At 37.1% G+C, this 16,780-nt stretch overlaps 1 protein-coding gene across 7 annotated transcripts in view; it reads left to right on the top strand.

Annotated features, from left to right (window-relative positions):
• ADGRB3 (adhesion G protein-coupled receptor B3) overlaps nucleotides 1-16,262 on the top strand; it is a 1,417,427-nt gene extending 1,401,165 nt beyond the window's left edge. For all 7 annotated transcript variants that reach the window (XM_077289969.1, XM_077289967.1, XM_077289968.1 and 4 more), the window contains 2 exons: nucleotides 11,563-11,667; nucleotides 15,428-16,262. In XM_077289969.1, coding sequence (XP_077146084.1) covers nucleotides 11,563-11,667; nucleotides 15,428-15,616 — 294 coding nt within the window. In that variant the 3' untranslated portion in view covers nucleotides 15,617-16,262. The remainder of the gene's footprint in view (nucleotides 1-11,562; nucleotides 11,668-15,427) is intronic.
• The last annotated feature ends 518 nt before the right edge of the window (nucleotides 16,263-16,780 follow it).

Below are 16,780 nucleotides of genomic sequence, written 5' to 3'. Positions count from 1 at the left end.
TATTCCTGGATGCCCATAACCAGGATGATGAAATAATTTATGTAGTCTCAGTGCATAGGCATAAGACAAATGTGTCTTTTGATGCAAGGATCTAAATCTCTATGCTATATCTAGCGGAGCGCAGGTCCTGCACTTTTAATAGGAGTGTGTTACTTAATGATATTCTGGTGGTGTGATCTGGAAATAATAAAATATTGTGCTGCAAAATGTGTAGGTCCACTAATGCTAACATGAAGCTTAATTATCCATAAAAATGATTTCTCTTGTGATATTGTTTGCATATACTGATGCACTATGAATATTCAGATTTTTTTTCTTTTTTATGTGACGGAGAACCTGACCAAAAATACAATTAACGAATAAAAGAAAATGATTGCACTGCATCCAAAAATGATTATTTTTTCCCTTTGAAGTATAATATCTTTGCTTACAGGATTCTTGAGACTTGTGGATATTAGTATTCGTTCACATATCTTATAGGGACCAAATTTTACTGTCTGAGTTACAGCTACAATTCTTTGCATGACCTGAACTCTTATAACTTAGAGTTTTCCCACGAACAAAGTGCACTTTAATCAATAGATCTTGGAATAAAAATAATTCAAAATTGGATGTGTTAAAAAAAATGCTCCTGTGCTGAGATAATCTTATAAATGTGCCCCTGCTGTGTACTGTGTAATGTCTGTGTCTGTCTGTGGAGGAACATAGTTTGACCATACCACAGCTCCTGGCAGGGGAGGAAGCAAAAGAGAGGATACAGACAGGAGAGCAGGGAATCACTGCTGGTTTCTGTAAGGGAAAACATTTCCCTGCCTTTTGAAAAGCTTGTTTTACTTCACAGAAAAATCAGCTGTAATCCCATGCTGTCCTATCTGTATACTCTTTTGTATTTACTCCAATGTCCAGGAGCTATGGTATATTTAACCATACTCCTGTATGGTCAGACACAGCCATTACACAGGACACATTTATAAGATTATCTCTGGACAGGAACATTTTTTTAATACATCAAATTGTGGAACTTATTTTTATTCTAAGATCTATTAATTAAAATGTAATTTATGTGGGAAAACCCCTTTAAGCTAACATCTACTTAGGCATATTTGAGGAAACCAATTCATTAAATTGACACGGTTTTGGTCAAGTAACCATATTTAATTAAACTTGGTGGCAAAAGATTCAGCATCACACAAGGAGGTGTAGCCACTAAGGCAACCAAAAGTCACCAGAAAACACTTTTTTAGAGCCCTTCCGGGATTGACTTTGTGTATCATGTAGTTATCTCAACAAATGTCCTACACTACAAGAAGCTTTATGTCCTATCTCAGATTGCAAATTTTATCAAAAGATGTGGCTACTTCTGTGAAAATTCACTTTAAAGGGTTTTCCCATAAAAACCTAATTCCATGTCCACAAGTTAACAATTTCTGCTTTGGCAAATAGATTTAATGTATATTAAGAATAAGATCTCAGTGGTCAGATATCCTAGTGATATATTATGGCTATCTAGTTGGCCATCTAGTTAATCAGACTAGATAATTAAAAAAAAAAAAAATCAGGACACATAGGCCCCCTGATTAAGCAAGACCGGTGTGAACAATGCTGGTCTTGAAGAGGGGGTGTATTTGAGTTAAATGCTCCTGATTATCTAAGAGGTGCATGCCTCTTAGTGAATCAGTTCATCTGAGAAGTGACAGGCACCTCTTATGCCTCACCACGAATCTTACTCTAATCAAAGCCTGGAGTAAGATTTCTGGCATAAGGTAAACCACAGTTTGTCATGAAGTTAACAAGCTTTGGTGTCGCACATGCATTCCACCACAACGCTTCCCATTTTGGTGGATCTGAGCAAATGCATGTAAACGTCAAAAGTTGCAACAATTTTACACAATTTTTCCACTAATCTAATAATGAATCGGGGTCACGGTATTTCTGGATAACGTCAGGGCTTTTCTTTAAGGCTCTGACCACACTTGTGTTAAAAGCCTCTGCCAGCCAGACAAGGAATCCAGCATTTTTCTTGCTGTCGGAAACACCAGAACCCAAATAGAACCACCAGATGAAATTTATTAAAGTCAATGATGTTGGCCAGTGTCAGTCTGGGTCTAACATTGCTGAAATGCCATGATATTGGTGTGAATAAGCTAACACTGGGTTTACTAGGTATATTTGGCTGAAAAATCTCGTAATGTGTATGTCGGCTACTTAGAGTTAGGTGGCACGGTGTCCTACTAATCAGAACGGGCACCAGGGATGTCATAGGAGTAGAAGGTTCCCTAGAATTCTGGTCCGGTGACCACAGACTGCTAACCAGAGTCAAGTGAATCTGTTTGCTCTATTCTATAGCCATAATATAGACTGTAAATGGCAAAGATATGCATATAGGGAAATATAGTTGGCTGTATGTTCACACACCCATATTTTTGCCCCGACTGCTGTCTGTGGCAAAAAATGATAGTACCCAGACCAATGTCATTCCATATGGATGTTCAGATGACCATTATTTTTACATGGATTGAATGGGTGCCCAAAAAGATCGGATGCAATACAGATCTACCATATAGCACCTGATTTCTCTGAAAACATTTCCATTATTAACATAGGAAAGTGTTTTTGAATAGTTTATTCCCTGCTAATGTATAAAAACAAATGCATAGTCTAGTTGAAAAATCGTCTATTTTTTCTGGATGAAAAGTAGAGGATTTTTTTTGTGTGCTCATGCGAACATTGCCTAAGAAGATGCAAAACTTGTTTGCAAGAATTTAATGTATGGTTTATTCCATGTTTGTCTTTTTTAATAGCTTTATAGTAATATAATATCAATCTCAAAAAAGTATAAATCAGTTTATTATACAGCAGACAAAACTCCACAAAGATTCTTCATAAAAACAAGTCTATTGTGAAAAGCGTGACAAATATTGTCGTTAGAGCTGGAGGACAGAATGCGATATATGTAAAGCCTGCCCGCCACACCTAGACTTACACGGTCACCATGTCCATAGCAGAAATCTCGCCTGACATTGTCTTTTTCTCTGACATTTCATTTTGATTGGGATTAAATAAGTAGTGTACATCGGCGGAGATACAAAACAACACATGTAACATCTGAAGAAAAAAAAACATTACAAATGCCAAGAATGAACAATGAATAATCACTGATCATTTTATAGAGCCGCAGTACACACTATAAGAGAATGTTCGCTATGGCAACTGTTGCTAAGGTTCCTGAGTGTGACGTTCTTGCTTCAGTGCTGCGGGTGGAAGGTGGTGATTGCAGAATGCACTGCGGATATTTGAACAAATAATACCGTACAGCTTCATCTGGCTTAAAGTAGATGTAGAACACAAAATTAGGGGATATGTGAAGAATCTCATCAGCATTCATTCCCTAGGACATAGGAGATACCTTATTATTAGGAGATTCAGGAGCCTAAATCCTGACGTAATTAGCTGAGACTTCCTATTAGACACATTTTTATTATTACACATATTTTTCTTATTTGTCATTTGTACTGTATGGTGAGAATGAGAGAACGCTTGTGTGCTGCAGTACGTTTTTAGGAAACTAATTGATCCTATTCATTCTGAGACTGACAAGCTGCAGCCAAAGTGCATCAGTTTGCAGTAATCAAAAGACATACAGTCCTTCAGAAAATCATTACTATAGATTTTTAGAAATACACCAATTCATGAGAATCATGGCGATGATGTAATGCAGTTGTTTGCAGCAAAACTAAAAGATTAGCAAGGGCTTCTAGTGCACAGAGGCTGTATCGTAGCAGATAGGGACCCCTGTGTTCCATGCTGCATAGCTATAGACTAGTGGACTCGTGGATGTTCGGATTCCAACAAACTTTTGCCCAAAGTTCAGTTCAGGTATCAGAACTCTACCCAAACGTCAACCTGAACTAGGACCTCATAGGAGTCAATGGGGAACTTTGGTTCTGTAAAATGGTCATATAAAGGTATAGGGGGCTACCAAAGGAAGCAGAGTACCCCCACTCTATTTCTCTCTGTACTTCCGGAACTTCAAAGGCTAAAGCAGACTTCCGGAGTTCAGCATCGGTACGAACCCCGAACTTTACAGTTCGGGTGAGCTCATCTCTACGGTAGATTGAAATATCTCCATAACGTAACATATGCTGGACTTGACCCAATTTTTATTCTATTGGACTCAGCATGAATTGGTATCGTTGTGCATGTCTTCATATGAAATCAGAATCTAACAAAGTTGAAACTTTCAACAACAGCTTGTACAAATATGGATCATGTAAGCGCTGTCATCACATAGATCTGAACTGCTGCAAGCCTCATATTGCTAATTGCCTTATTACTCCACTTTGTATCGAGTCATAATTTGGCTGGCCTAGTCACCCAGGAGGCCTTTTGCTGCACCTCCTTTAGCCTCTGATTTTGTAAGGAGGCATAGAGAGTTTTTCTGTTAAATTTGTATCGAATTCAGCTGAAGAAAAAGTGTCATTCTCCATCGGATGCCATACATTGTGAGATATTCTTGCCCAGAAACACTGCCTGTATACATACCAGCAGAGCTTGTATAGCAGTATACAAAGGTCACACTATGTGGCACCATACTAAAATTGAAAAAACAATATTCTCGGCACAATATCCTGCAGGTTTTGTAGACCTGACTTTATGGTGTTCATGAGCCCTAAATGTACAAAGAATATAATTTTGAAAACAGTTTATACTGTTAATATCACTAAGATCTACGATTAAAAATGATTTGTACTCTTCTGTACTCCATTATTTAGCTAATATTATATGTAAATGTATAGTAATATCCTTTTAATGGTCATAAAAACTATAGGAGTTGCCTGTGTCTTAATTGAAACATGTTAATAACAAAACATAACACATATGTAATTTTAGTTATAAAGTAATACAATGGGAAATTAAAAAACATCAGATACCGTATAAAATGGTTGAATTAGATACTATTTTAAAATAGATTTTTATTTCTTAATGACTTCTGTGATACATATGTAAAATCATAAGCTTCAAGTTTTTTTCTTCAATCCACACTTATAGTTGGTGAATTAACACTTCAGACACTTGCCCAAAAAATCTATTTTGCAAAACTTGTATGCATTTGTCTTTTTTTTTCTCATTTTCAAAATTACAAAAAGGGAAATGGGCAGATGCAAAACTTTGGGCACCCTTGGAGATTTCTGTGCTCAGATAACTTTGACCGAGGTTTCAGAACTTAATTAGCATTTTAGGGCTATGGCTTGTTCAATATCATCATTAGGAAAGGGCATGTGATGTAAATTTCCCAGCTTTATAAAGACCCAGCCTTCCCTAACATTTTGCCCAAAAATAGCAGCCATAGATTATTCAAAGCAGCTGCCTAGCACTCTGAAAATGAAAATGGTGGAGGCCCTCAAAGCAGGAGAAACCTATAAGAATATAGCAAAGCAATTTCAAATAGCCCTTTTTCTCAGTTTGAAATGTAATTAAGAAATGGCAGTTAACAGGAACAGTGGATGTCAGGATAAGGCCTGGAAGACCAAGCAACATTTCAGTGAGAGCTGCTTGTAGGATTGCTTTAGAGGCAATGGCTGCAATAGACCTTCAGAAAGATTTAGCAGACTCTGAAGTTGTGGTACATTGTTCCACTGTTCAGAGACACTTGCACAAATATGGTCTTCATGGAATAGTCATCAGAAGAAAACCTCTCCTGCGTTCCCCCCATAAAATTCAGCATCAGAAGTATGCAAAAGAACATCTAAGTAAGCCTAATGCAAGTCCTGTGGACCAGTAAGTTTAAAATAGAATATTTGTCCACAATGATCAAAGGTATGTGTGGAGAAAAAAAAGACACAGAATTTCAGGAAAAGAACATCTCATCAACAATTATGCATGGGGTGGATCAATCATGCTTTGGAGTGGAGTTGCAACCAATGGCACGGGGAGTATTTCACAGGTAGAGGGAAGAATGGATTCAATGAAATTTGAACAAGTTCTTGATGCAAACATAAAACCATCTGTAAAAAAGCTGGTGTTGAAAAGAGGATGGCTTCTATAAATGGATAATAATCCTAAGCACATGTCAAAATCCACAATAGACTACCTCAAAAGGCATAAGTTGAAGGCTTTATAATGGCCATCACAGTCCCCTGATCTAAACATCATTGAAAATCTGTGGTTAGATTTCAAAATAACAGTGCATGCAAGCCATCCCAGGAAATTGACAGAACTAGTAGAATTTTCCAAGGAAGAATGGATCAAAATCCCTCAAATGAGAACTGTGATATTTTCAATGGGGGTGCTACTTGGTACTAACCAAGGAAATATGTCATCTTTATCTTTAGCAACAGGAACAGAATAGCCGGTCTCAGGAGCGCAGAAGGAGAACAGAGACACCAATTAGGGTTTTACCCTAATTGGTGTCTCTGTTCTCCTTCTGCGCTCCTGAGACCGGCTATTCTGGTCCTGTTGCAAGTCTTTCTCCACCGTTGTGGGGTATCCGGCTGGAGCTGTTGGGACCTGTGCACTTATTTCCTCCTCATTGGGACAGCCGCTAGCGCTCCTTCTACAAACCACCATTTGATGTTCTACATCTTTATCTTTAGGCCTTTTAGATATTATTTCTTCAACATGCTTAACTGTTCACAATAACAGTCATTTTGACCAGTAGTGCCCAGACTTTTACATGTCACTGCAATTGTATTTGTTTTCTTGGAGGTTCCCCAGTTCTTTTTCCCAACTTCTTAACTGCTCCTGTGTGTTTGGTTGTTCCTGTACACACTTTTCCAAATACTTGACTTCTGTGTTGTGCTTCTGGCTGGTTCTGTGATTTAGAGTTTTTGGTTGTTGTACTCAAGGCTTGTTCAGCTAAATTTACTTATTGCGTTTGGATTGACTTTTAGCTTTTTTGTCTTACTTTTTCAATTCAAATTATAATTTAAGTACTATCCCGAAAAGCCTGTCTTGCTACTGTGGTTAAACTCCTAGGTAATCTGTATAAAACAATTGTTCTAGCGAAAGAATGGTCCCCTAAGCATATGGCAGCTAAGCTTCTCTACACCTTGCCTCACACTTCAGACACTCCCAATAGAGTCATTCTTTCAACAAGGGAAGCCAAGAAATGCTGCTTAACATGATACTAAGTCTGGAATGGTACTACCAATATGCTCAAGAACAATTTGCCAACAGATTAAATCTTAGCAATGTTGCCAACAAGGTCAATAGGGAATGCATTGTATTTAGGTACCTTTTTTCTTTATTTTTCCTTGAAAGGAACTTATCAGCATAAAACACAATCTCTTGTTAAAGATAGGGCAGTACAGGGTGTGTAATAATTTTTTTGTATTTGTAACCAATAATATTCCTCACAATAATAAAGAAGACCCCTTCCAAGATATCATAAACTGCAGCGTCATTGAAGGAGTAACATGATCCAGTTTAATATAAAATCCCAATTTTTATAAGGTATTAATATAAAATATATAGTACAAAATGTAATGATTACAGGAGTAATAGACTCACTGTCAACATAGAACATGATAACAGAAACAAAAGAACAGACCAGTACATCCTATAAAATAAATCTAGAGTAGATCCAAAGTGAACATCTAGTATGGATATGAATTAATAATGTCAAATTAATTAACCTTAATATCCACAAAATTCATACACAGGTGAATCAGAACAGTGTATAGATCAAATTATCTTTCCTCTTCGTATACATGACACACAATTTCAGTCAACAGATATTTCAGGTGTATGGACACCTTAAGTAGTTGATATTATAATAATAGTGTGTGCTGCCCTAAGTAAAGGAAACACACACTTAGGCTATTTTTGAGTTTCCATGAACAAAGCATTCATTTAAAATAATTAAGCTATTCACAATCACCTCTCAGTTGGAGTAACACTTTCACTCAGCTGTGAATGGTAAATGCAAACACCTCTGATTACTTAATTGGATCAATTAAATACTTATTGGGCTTTTTGTTCCACAGTCCTATAAAAAAAAAGAAATAAAGTGACCTAGTTGCTTTTGGCTATGTTTGTTCAGGGCCAAATGTAGTATAATTCTATAATTAAGTCGTGTATGCAGAATGCTTTTCTCACATTTTGTACAATGTCCTATCACTTTACTTAGGGCTTGTAATTTTCTTAAGACTATCCCTTGCTTTATAAGTTGAAATTAAAAATAAAATGGCAAATATCAAACAAATAAATGAATACTTTTTTTAGTAACTGAAAGCACCACTGCAGAGTATTATGCTTACCAACCACTATCTTCAGCTTTTACCAGAGCCGCTCCATTCCCACGTCATCTTCTTCAGGCCTTAAATTTTGACTGATCGGAAATCAGAGGTAACAGTTACAGGCTCTTAATGAGAGTCTTGGTCTGTCCTTGTTCTGGCTCTCATAGACTTACATTGAGTTGTGACTTCCGAATCACACAGCAAACACTGGAGTTATCCAGCAGGTCTCAATCTGCAGAAGATTGACTGGAGTGGTGCCAATAAAAGATGAAGATGGCGGCTGGTAAAATAAAAAAAACCTCTCTGAAGTGGTGCTTTAGAAGAATTCTTGTTTCAGTAATTTGTATTAGGTCAAATAGGTCTAAATGCAGCAGAATTTCCCAGATCAAAACCTCCAACACTTCAAAGGAACCCAATATATACCATTATTTATTTTAATTACTTATATTCTGCAGTGTATGGATGGATTTCTGCAAATCCCATTTATATGAATGGTGCAGTCTATAACATATCTGTCACAAGTCCACACAATCTTTCTATTACAAAGTCCTATGATGGTGTATAACCAGATGGTTGGATAGTTTGTCATTCTTCTGATAAAGGGCAGTATATGTTACCCCTAAAACATGTTGACCACAGTGGGCAGATTGGTTATTTTGTAGTAAGTCATCATGTGTTTTGTGGGGTTTAGATTAAGGGATTCTGCTCCTCCTGTTTCGTGAGATAATTACCTGAGGTAGGACTCCGACTATTATTAGCTTCATCATTGGCCTAGATGCAAACATTGAACGGAGCTGCTCATTGAATGAAACAGCTGGGGGATAAATGTGAAGGTTTAGGTTTTCTCATGCTACAGTAACATCCAGCCCAATACCTATCCCCTCTTTTATGCTTTGGTCACTGGCGGTGCTGCATCTTAGCTGCAGGTGATAGTTTTGTTTCATTCCTGAGACTTTAGGTGCCGCACAATCAAGTAGTTATAAGGCTAATCACAGGCAGTTGAGATTACTTCTTTCTGTGAGCCCTGGGCGAGGCTGTCTTAAAAGTGCTTTTTCTTTGGTCCACACCTTAGTGCTATTGCACCTGTTATGATATTTTGATCATATCATTTTCTGACCTCTGCTTGATTTTTGACCACCCACTTGTTTTCCAAGTTTTGTCCCCAACTAGACACCTTGGTACCAATCAAGCTTGACAACACTTCTTGTTTCCACTTGCTCTACCAGTTAGCTGACACAGCTGGTCGGCCACAAGGGCCTCTATGTAAGTCGAGATCTCTATACAGGGGTTACAGGTTAAAGACCAAGGCAACTGCTGAGATCTGGAAGACGGAGTGGCTTGTGCCAAGCTTCTCCATGAAAGTCCTATTAACAGCTGTGAGGCTGCCACTAACACTTCCCTCGTCATTGCTGCTTTCAAAAGATGTGGGTTTTGCATCAGAAAAGGACCTTCTCATTTATCACCAAGCTGCTCCACATTTGCACACCATCTAGATCATGACTGAAGGTAGCCAAATGCAGTTCTTTATCTAGGTGTTGTATCTTGCACACAACACAAGCAGCTGAGTAATGACACATGGGGGGTGCTTAATACATCAGAATTTATATTTTTACCCCCAGATGTTCTATTTTTTGCCCTATGAAGCACGCTCCTTATTTTTTTCTGTGTTCTAATTTTCCTAAAATCCTAGCATGACTTACCGTTACAAAATAAGCTTGGCTAAGGAAAGAAATCTTTGTTATTTGAAAGTTAACAGTTCCCTGTACTTATACTGTTGGGAGAAATCAGTATACGGGTAATCAGGAAATAACAGAGTCAAAATGTGTTCATTTAATTCTAGTGGAACTAAGCTTAAGTCCCTGAACAGCTGGTTGTTGGGGTGCAACGTGTCAAAGTCAATAAATATGTCTAAGAACTAGGTCTACATTACGAGCTACTATTTTTACAGTTAAGGACACAAATTCGTCTAGCTATTCATATTCTCATCTACTGTATATTAGGAATAGAACTCAATGTGTCTACATAAGATTTTGTCTTTTATTGCCACATTGTGATCATACAGTGTTTAAAATCTTTAATTACTGAGATCATTTCTGTAGACTTCTTTGAGTGCCATGGTATGTTTTGGTAAAACTAGAAGGTGTGCATTTAAGGGTTTTCTAATTCCAAAACTTTTTTTTACAAGCATCTTACAACTGTGTATTGTGCCAAAAGGTTCATAACTCACCTTACCAATCCTCTGCTTGTGCATGGCTTCCCTTGTTCCCTGCCATCTATGTTTACTAGACTCCGACAATGACACATCAAAAGGTAAGTGAGTGCTGCAGACAATCACTGGTTGTAGAGGTGTCCTCAACGGTGTCAATATGTGATCACTACAATTAGTGATTGGCTGTTGAGTTCATGTTTCAACATGCTTTGTTATTAATGGTGCCTGGTAAACAGAGATTGGTGGGTACAAGGCAAATGACAGCATGGGGAAAACACAGGATTGTTAAGGTGTGTATTATTCCCCTAGTCATTCAGTATTACTACACTATGTCTGCAAATAATTAATAACATGCTTTATAAAAAAGTAAGTAGCTTTTTTCTCTTTTACCTTATAATGATATCTATTTTATACTGAGCTACTTCACTCTTCTCAGTATGTTAAGAGGCAGGATTATAATTAATAGTTAATTCCTCTATTAAAGCATCACTCCATTGACAATAGGTAAAAATTATATCTCATGCCTCATCCCCTGATTGGTGACCTCTGCACAGGTCACTGAGCATGTCTGGTACACTTTCCAATTATTCATCCATCTGTATTTGGTCAATACGACTATAAGCATTTACAGCTATAAATATTTAAACATTGTCAGATTCACCCTTTGTGTTCAGCTTTAGCTAATGAAAAAATGTATTGAATTTGCGAAAAGCTAGACCTTATAAGTTTCTACTGGTCTCCAATGTTGAATGCAATAATATGCATTTAAACATGTCTTTTCATTCAGGATATAAAAGTGACATATCTGGCATAATTCAAGGAATATGTGATTGAATTTTTTGGACAAACTAGTTCCCCTATCCCACTAGCCCTATTTCATATGAACTTAAATGAAAAGGTTCCTTGCATAATGATCACATATTAAGCATTCAATACTATTCATCTACTATTAGTTTATTGAAGTTTTTTTTTACTTTTTATTATTTGTTTGACATCATTATAATTAAGACATGCTCACTTTTACAAAATAGTTATAATATACAGAATGTATATGTGTATATGTCTAACTCTTACAAAAGTGTGCTTTATTGAAGACAATATTTTTTTTCTTAACAGAAGGTCATGCATACTAGAAAAAGGCATATGGAGCTATTTCAGGAATTAAACCAGAAATTTCAAACTCTGGACAGATTTCGGGATATACCAAATACTGGAAGTATGGTAAGTAAACAATTTTTTTTTAGATTCTACGCATAGCAGATGTGAACAAGACTTTACGGAGTATTCTGGTTTAGGTAAATATGTGTTATTTGTAGTATATTGTTTTCAAGGTCTTTGATTGCCTTCATTAAACTTGCATTTGGAGTGATTAAAACACATATGCACAACTCATAGGCCTCGATCTCTGGCATAAAAAACGTTGCAACTTTTGATAAATTTTATCAGCGTTTCTAGCCTCCCCCGGCCCAGCCTGGCTCCTCCCCAGCTCTGCTCATTTTAGCTTAATCTGGAGTGAAAATGACAAAAGTTGCAACATTTTTAGACTTCACATTGCTCAAAAATGTACCAACTTTTCAAAGTTTGTTATGCCAGACCAGACACTTTGATGAATTGGGGCCAAAGTCATTACTTGAACACACAAAAATGTGTCTTCCTTGGTGGTAAGCAATGATCACTATTGAATGATTTTTAACAAATATTATTATTATTAATAATAAAAACGATGGGGAATTAATATGTGAAGTACACAGGAAAATTGTTTAATTATACAAAAATAGGATTTGCCAAATTTGGAACATCCTTGAATTATTTTTTCCAAATTGTACATTAATTATTTTAGAAATGATGGAGGAATAATGTATTAAGAGATTGAGCACATGGCCATTTTCTAGCTCCATGCAAGTTCCAAGATGTGTAAAGCTATAGTATGTCTCAGATAGACGTCTATGGGGCTTTGTTTTGTATATCTGTCATGGCAGGACGTTCCTTTATATTAAGAATACCTGTGTAATATGAAGTCATACAAAGGTCCCATAGATCTGCACAAGGAAATCCTATGCTTTTGTAATATAGCCCTTGAGACATTGCTTATGCCATGTAACAGACTCTGAACACATTGCTTTGTTTTGTGTATGAACCCATAATGCAGATATGTCCTTTAGGGCATCCCAAATGCAGCTGGTCTGTACATGTCAGATGTAGTAGGCTGGTTTGTCATTGTAGTTGTCTTGTTGAACAATTCACTACTAAAAATAGTAGCTTTGGGTATTTGTACTGTACCATTTCCACTTCTGCAGCCATTATGCAACCATGCCTGCCAGGGCTGTCATGTAAAGTTCTTTTTTAACATCATAGAAACATTATTTTTTCATATAACTGAGATTTTGTTTTCATTATGATTGTTTCTTTATCCTTTATTTTTATAAATCTTTTGAATAAGGAGCAAATCTGTCCACATATGTTATACAACTCCAGTTTGTCATCATATTTATATCCACTTGCAGCTGATACTACGGTTATTAACAGTTCTGGTGCTGAAAGCCAATGCATGCTTTGCTGGCTGTGATGCGCAAAAGGTGCCACAAGTAGAAAAAAACAGTATTTCCAACTAGTGACTCTTAAGTGTCTTACATGACTTTTCAGTCCAATAGAACCAAGGAAGGGATAATATTTAGCAGGAAATATGAAGAACGCTATGTGCAAGCAGCCACCGTAGGGTAGACGTTGCACTGTTTTCACCATAGCACCCACTACATGTTAGTACATGTTTCCTGTGCGGCAGTCATGCTTTATAAAGGTCTCTAGGACATAAACATCATGCTTTATTGTTAAGCCCCCGTCACACTAAGCGAGGTCGCTAGCGAGATCGCTGCTGAGTCACAAGTTTTGTGACGCAACAGCGACCTCAGTAGCGATCTCGCTATGTTTGACACATAGCAGCGACCAGGCCCCTGCTGTGAGATCGCTGGTCGTGTCGGAATGGCCTGGACCTTTTTTTGATCGTTGAGGTCCCGCTGGGTAGCACACATCGCTGTGTTTGACACCTTACCAACGACCTCGTTGACTACAAAGTCACACAGGACGTCCCTCATCGAGGTCTGAATCGTCATAATAGCTGCCATGTGACAGGGTCACAACGACCAACGACATCGTTGTACAGGTCGCTACAGGTCGCCGCATCGCTGCTGCGTCGTTGGGAAGATCTCACTGTTTGACATCTCACCAGCGACCACATAGCGACGCAGCAACGATCCCTGACAGGTCGTATCGTTGTCGGGATAGCTTTAGCTTCGCTAAGTGTGACGGGGCCTTTAGAATTGCCTGGATAAATAAAAGACAAGGTGAAACTGTTGTTTCAAGAGAATAGGCAGCAGCAGAATGACTGTATCTCCTTCCAGCTCCTCCTACCCCTCTCTCCCGATAGATTTCTCATGAATTACGAGTGAATGATCACTCCAGGTGGAGTAAGAAGATTTCTTTGCTAAAAAAGATATTACAATATCTCTTATCTTCACTTGTACTATTGAACGACATCGTGATCATCATCGTGAATTGGAATAGTTGATTTCTTTCTATATATATGTGGGATTGGGACACCATTCACACTGCAGAAACATATGGAGCACCATCGACTATCTTCTCAAAGATGCAAGAAATTTTCCTGCATTTGATAACCCATGGCTGCATTAATATTTACACACACATACATATATCTTTCTAGAAACGTATACAGTCATGGCCAAAAGGGTTGACACCCTTGAAATTGTTCCGGAAAATGAAGTATTTCTCCAAGAAAATTCAAAAAATTAGACATCTTTTGTTATCCGCATGTCTATTTTGTTTTGTGTGTATTGGAACCATGTAAAAAAGCACAGAAAAAAATAGGCCGGACAAAATTGTTGGCACTTTCCCAAAATAATTGGTAGACAACTTTGTTTAAAGCATGTGCTGCTCATTTAAACTCTCCTGTGGCAAGTAACAGGCATGGCAACATGAAAATCACACCTGAAACCAAATAAAAAGAGAAGTTGACTTAATCTTTGCATTGTTTGTCTGAGTGCCACACTAAGCATGAAGAACAGAAAGAGGTGAAAAGAACTGTCTGAGGACTTGAGAACCAAATTGGTTGAAAAATATCAACAATATCAAGGTTACAAATCCATGTCTAGAGATTTAGATGTTCCTTTGTGCACAGTGCGGAACATAATCAAGAAGTTTACAGCCCATGCCACTTTAGCTAATCTCTCTGGACGTAGACCATTTTTAGGGTTTTGTGGGAAACTGTCCAATTTGCCTTTTTCTCTCAGTTTTTTCTGTTGTTCAAATACACACAAAGGAAATAAACATATGTATAATGAAACATTGTAATAATTTTCTTGGACAAATACTTAATTTTCTGGAACAATTTCAAGGGTGCCAACACTCAAGGCCATGACTATATATATATATATATACATACATATCTACATATATTTAGATAGATTTTCCATAATGCTGACCTTCTTTTGGACACATATAATATTATGTGGTAACCATTTATATGAGTAGCCTTCCATGTAAAATAGAGCAGCTTTCCATTCTGGCTCACGGAGGAATCCTGAGAAAGGAATACTATGCATAGGGGATGACTTTGTAGGATGACCTTTTAAAGTTTTATATAAACCAACAGGGCAAACTATTCCACAAAATCATATGTACCTGTTGATTGATATTTGTATTTTTTAATGCATTCTTAGATTTAATACGTGACCATACACTTAATATATCCTATTGAATATATTTTGTGCAATGTCAAAAAACTATGTTTAGATTTTAAAACTAAGAAAGTCTTTGCAGCCGAAAAATAAGTTTGGAACCAAGACAGTACATGCTTACATTTTATTATGGAATTTATTATGCGCAACATGTGAACATACCTTAATAGTCCTACAGTACAACAGTCATTTTTATAACTCTTTCTTTTCTTGTATTTTCTGAACAGGATAACCCAGCAGTAAACAAGAATCCATGGGACAGTTTCAAAAGCCCAAGTGAATATCAACACTATACAACAATAAATGTTTTAGATTCAGAAGCAAAAGATTCTTTAGAACTTAGACCCTCGGAATGGGAAAAGTGTCTAAATTTGCCTTTAGATGTACAAGAAGGCGACTTTCAAACAGAGGTTTAATATAACTATGAAAAAAGAATGAAAGAAGAAAACAAGTCATTTGCACTGACACACAAAAAAAAACTTTAGAAGCCTGGCGCCTGTACTTTTGTGACAAATTCATGTCAGGAACTTCATGTGCCAAATGTCAGTGTTCTTTATTTTTTCTTTTAATTTTTTTTTTTTTTCTTTTCAACTTCTTGTCTACTCTCACTGGAAAATCTAGTGCAGAACCAGGTGTACAAATCTTACCATCATGTGTTGTAAGTACCCGTGGAATGGATTTGTAAGGTAATCTTTATAGATCAACCTCAAACAACAATTCATGTTGTAACAGCTTCATTTGGTTTAGTTTTCAAAAAACTTCACCATGAAGCACAATGTATATATGCAGTTTTTAAAATTTATAACAGTCTGTTTGGCCATTACTACACTTTTTACTTTATAATATAAAAAGCAAAATTTTTGTCATTAAATGAATGTTTGTTGAGCTACGTTCTTCATTGCTTTAAATGCAATAAAGTAATAATCTCACTTTTATATGAATAATATATTTCACATCTTTATTATTGCAGTTTTATCTTGGAAGCTCATGGTGGCTTTCTCTGCTGCAGCTCTGTATAAAATATTTAAAATGTTGTATGGTGTAAATAAACTTTTGTCTACAGCCCCGTTTCTCTTGTTCTCTCTAACACTTTAGCAATGTTCATAGAAAATCCATATTGTGACTAGAGATGAGCGGACCATCTACACTCTACTGTAGCATGTAAGCTCTTATGGACAATGGGGTCCTCTATCTCAATCCATTGGCTGTAAAGTCTAAGCTTCAATGATTATTGGGGTCTTCTATATTTCTCTCTCCTATAGCGTGTAAGCTCTTATGGTTAGGGTCCTCTCCCTTTTGTAGAGTTTAAGCTCTTTGCTTGGTGGGGTTCACTCTTCTGTAGAGTATAAGCTCTTATGATCAGGGGTGTCCTCTCTCCCACCTGTAGAGTGTAAGTAAGCTCTTATGGTGAATGGAGTCCTCTCTCTCACTCTCTCTACTGTAGAGTGTAAGCGCTAAGGATCAGCAGAGTCCACACTCTCTCTTCTGTAGAGTGTCCTATATCGTTCTACTGTGGAGTATAAGTGCTTATGGTCAGCAGGATCTTCTCTCTTTCTGCTGTAAAGTGTAAGTTCTTATGG

This window comes from Ranitomeya variabilis, chromosome 2, assembly GCF_051348905.1.
Source record: "Ranitomeya variabilis isolate aRanVar5 chromosome 2, aRanVar5.hap1, whole genome shotgun sequence".
Taxonomy (NCBI): Eukaryota; Metazoa; Chordata; class Amphibia; order Anura; family Dendrobatidae; genus Ranitomeya; species Ranitomeya variabilis.
This window is presented reverse-complemented; position numbering and strand designations above follow the sequence as displayed.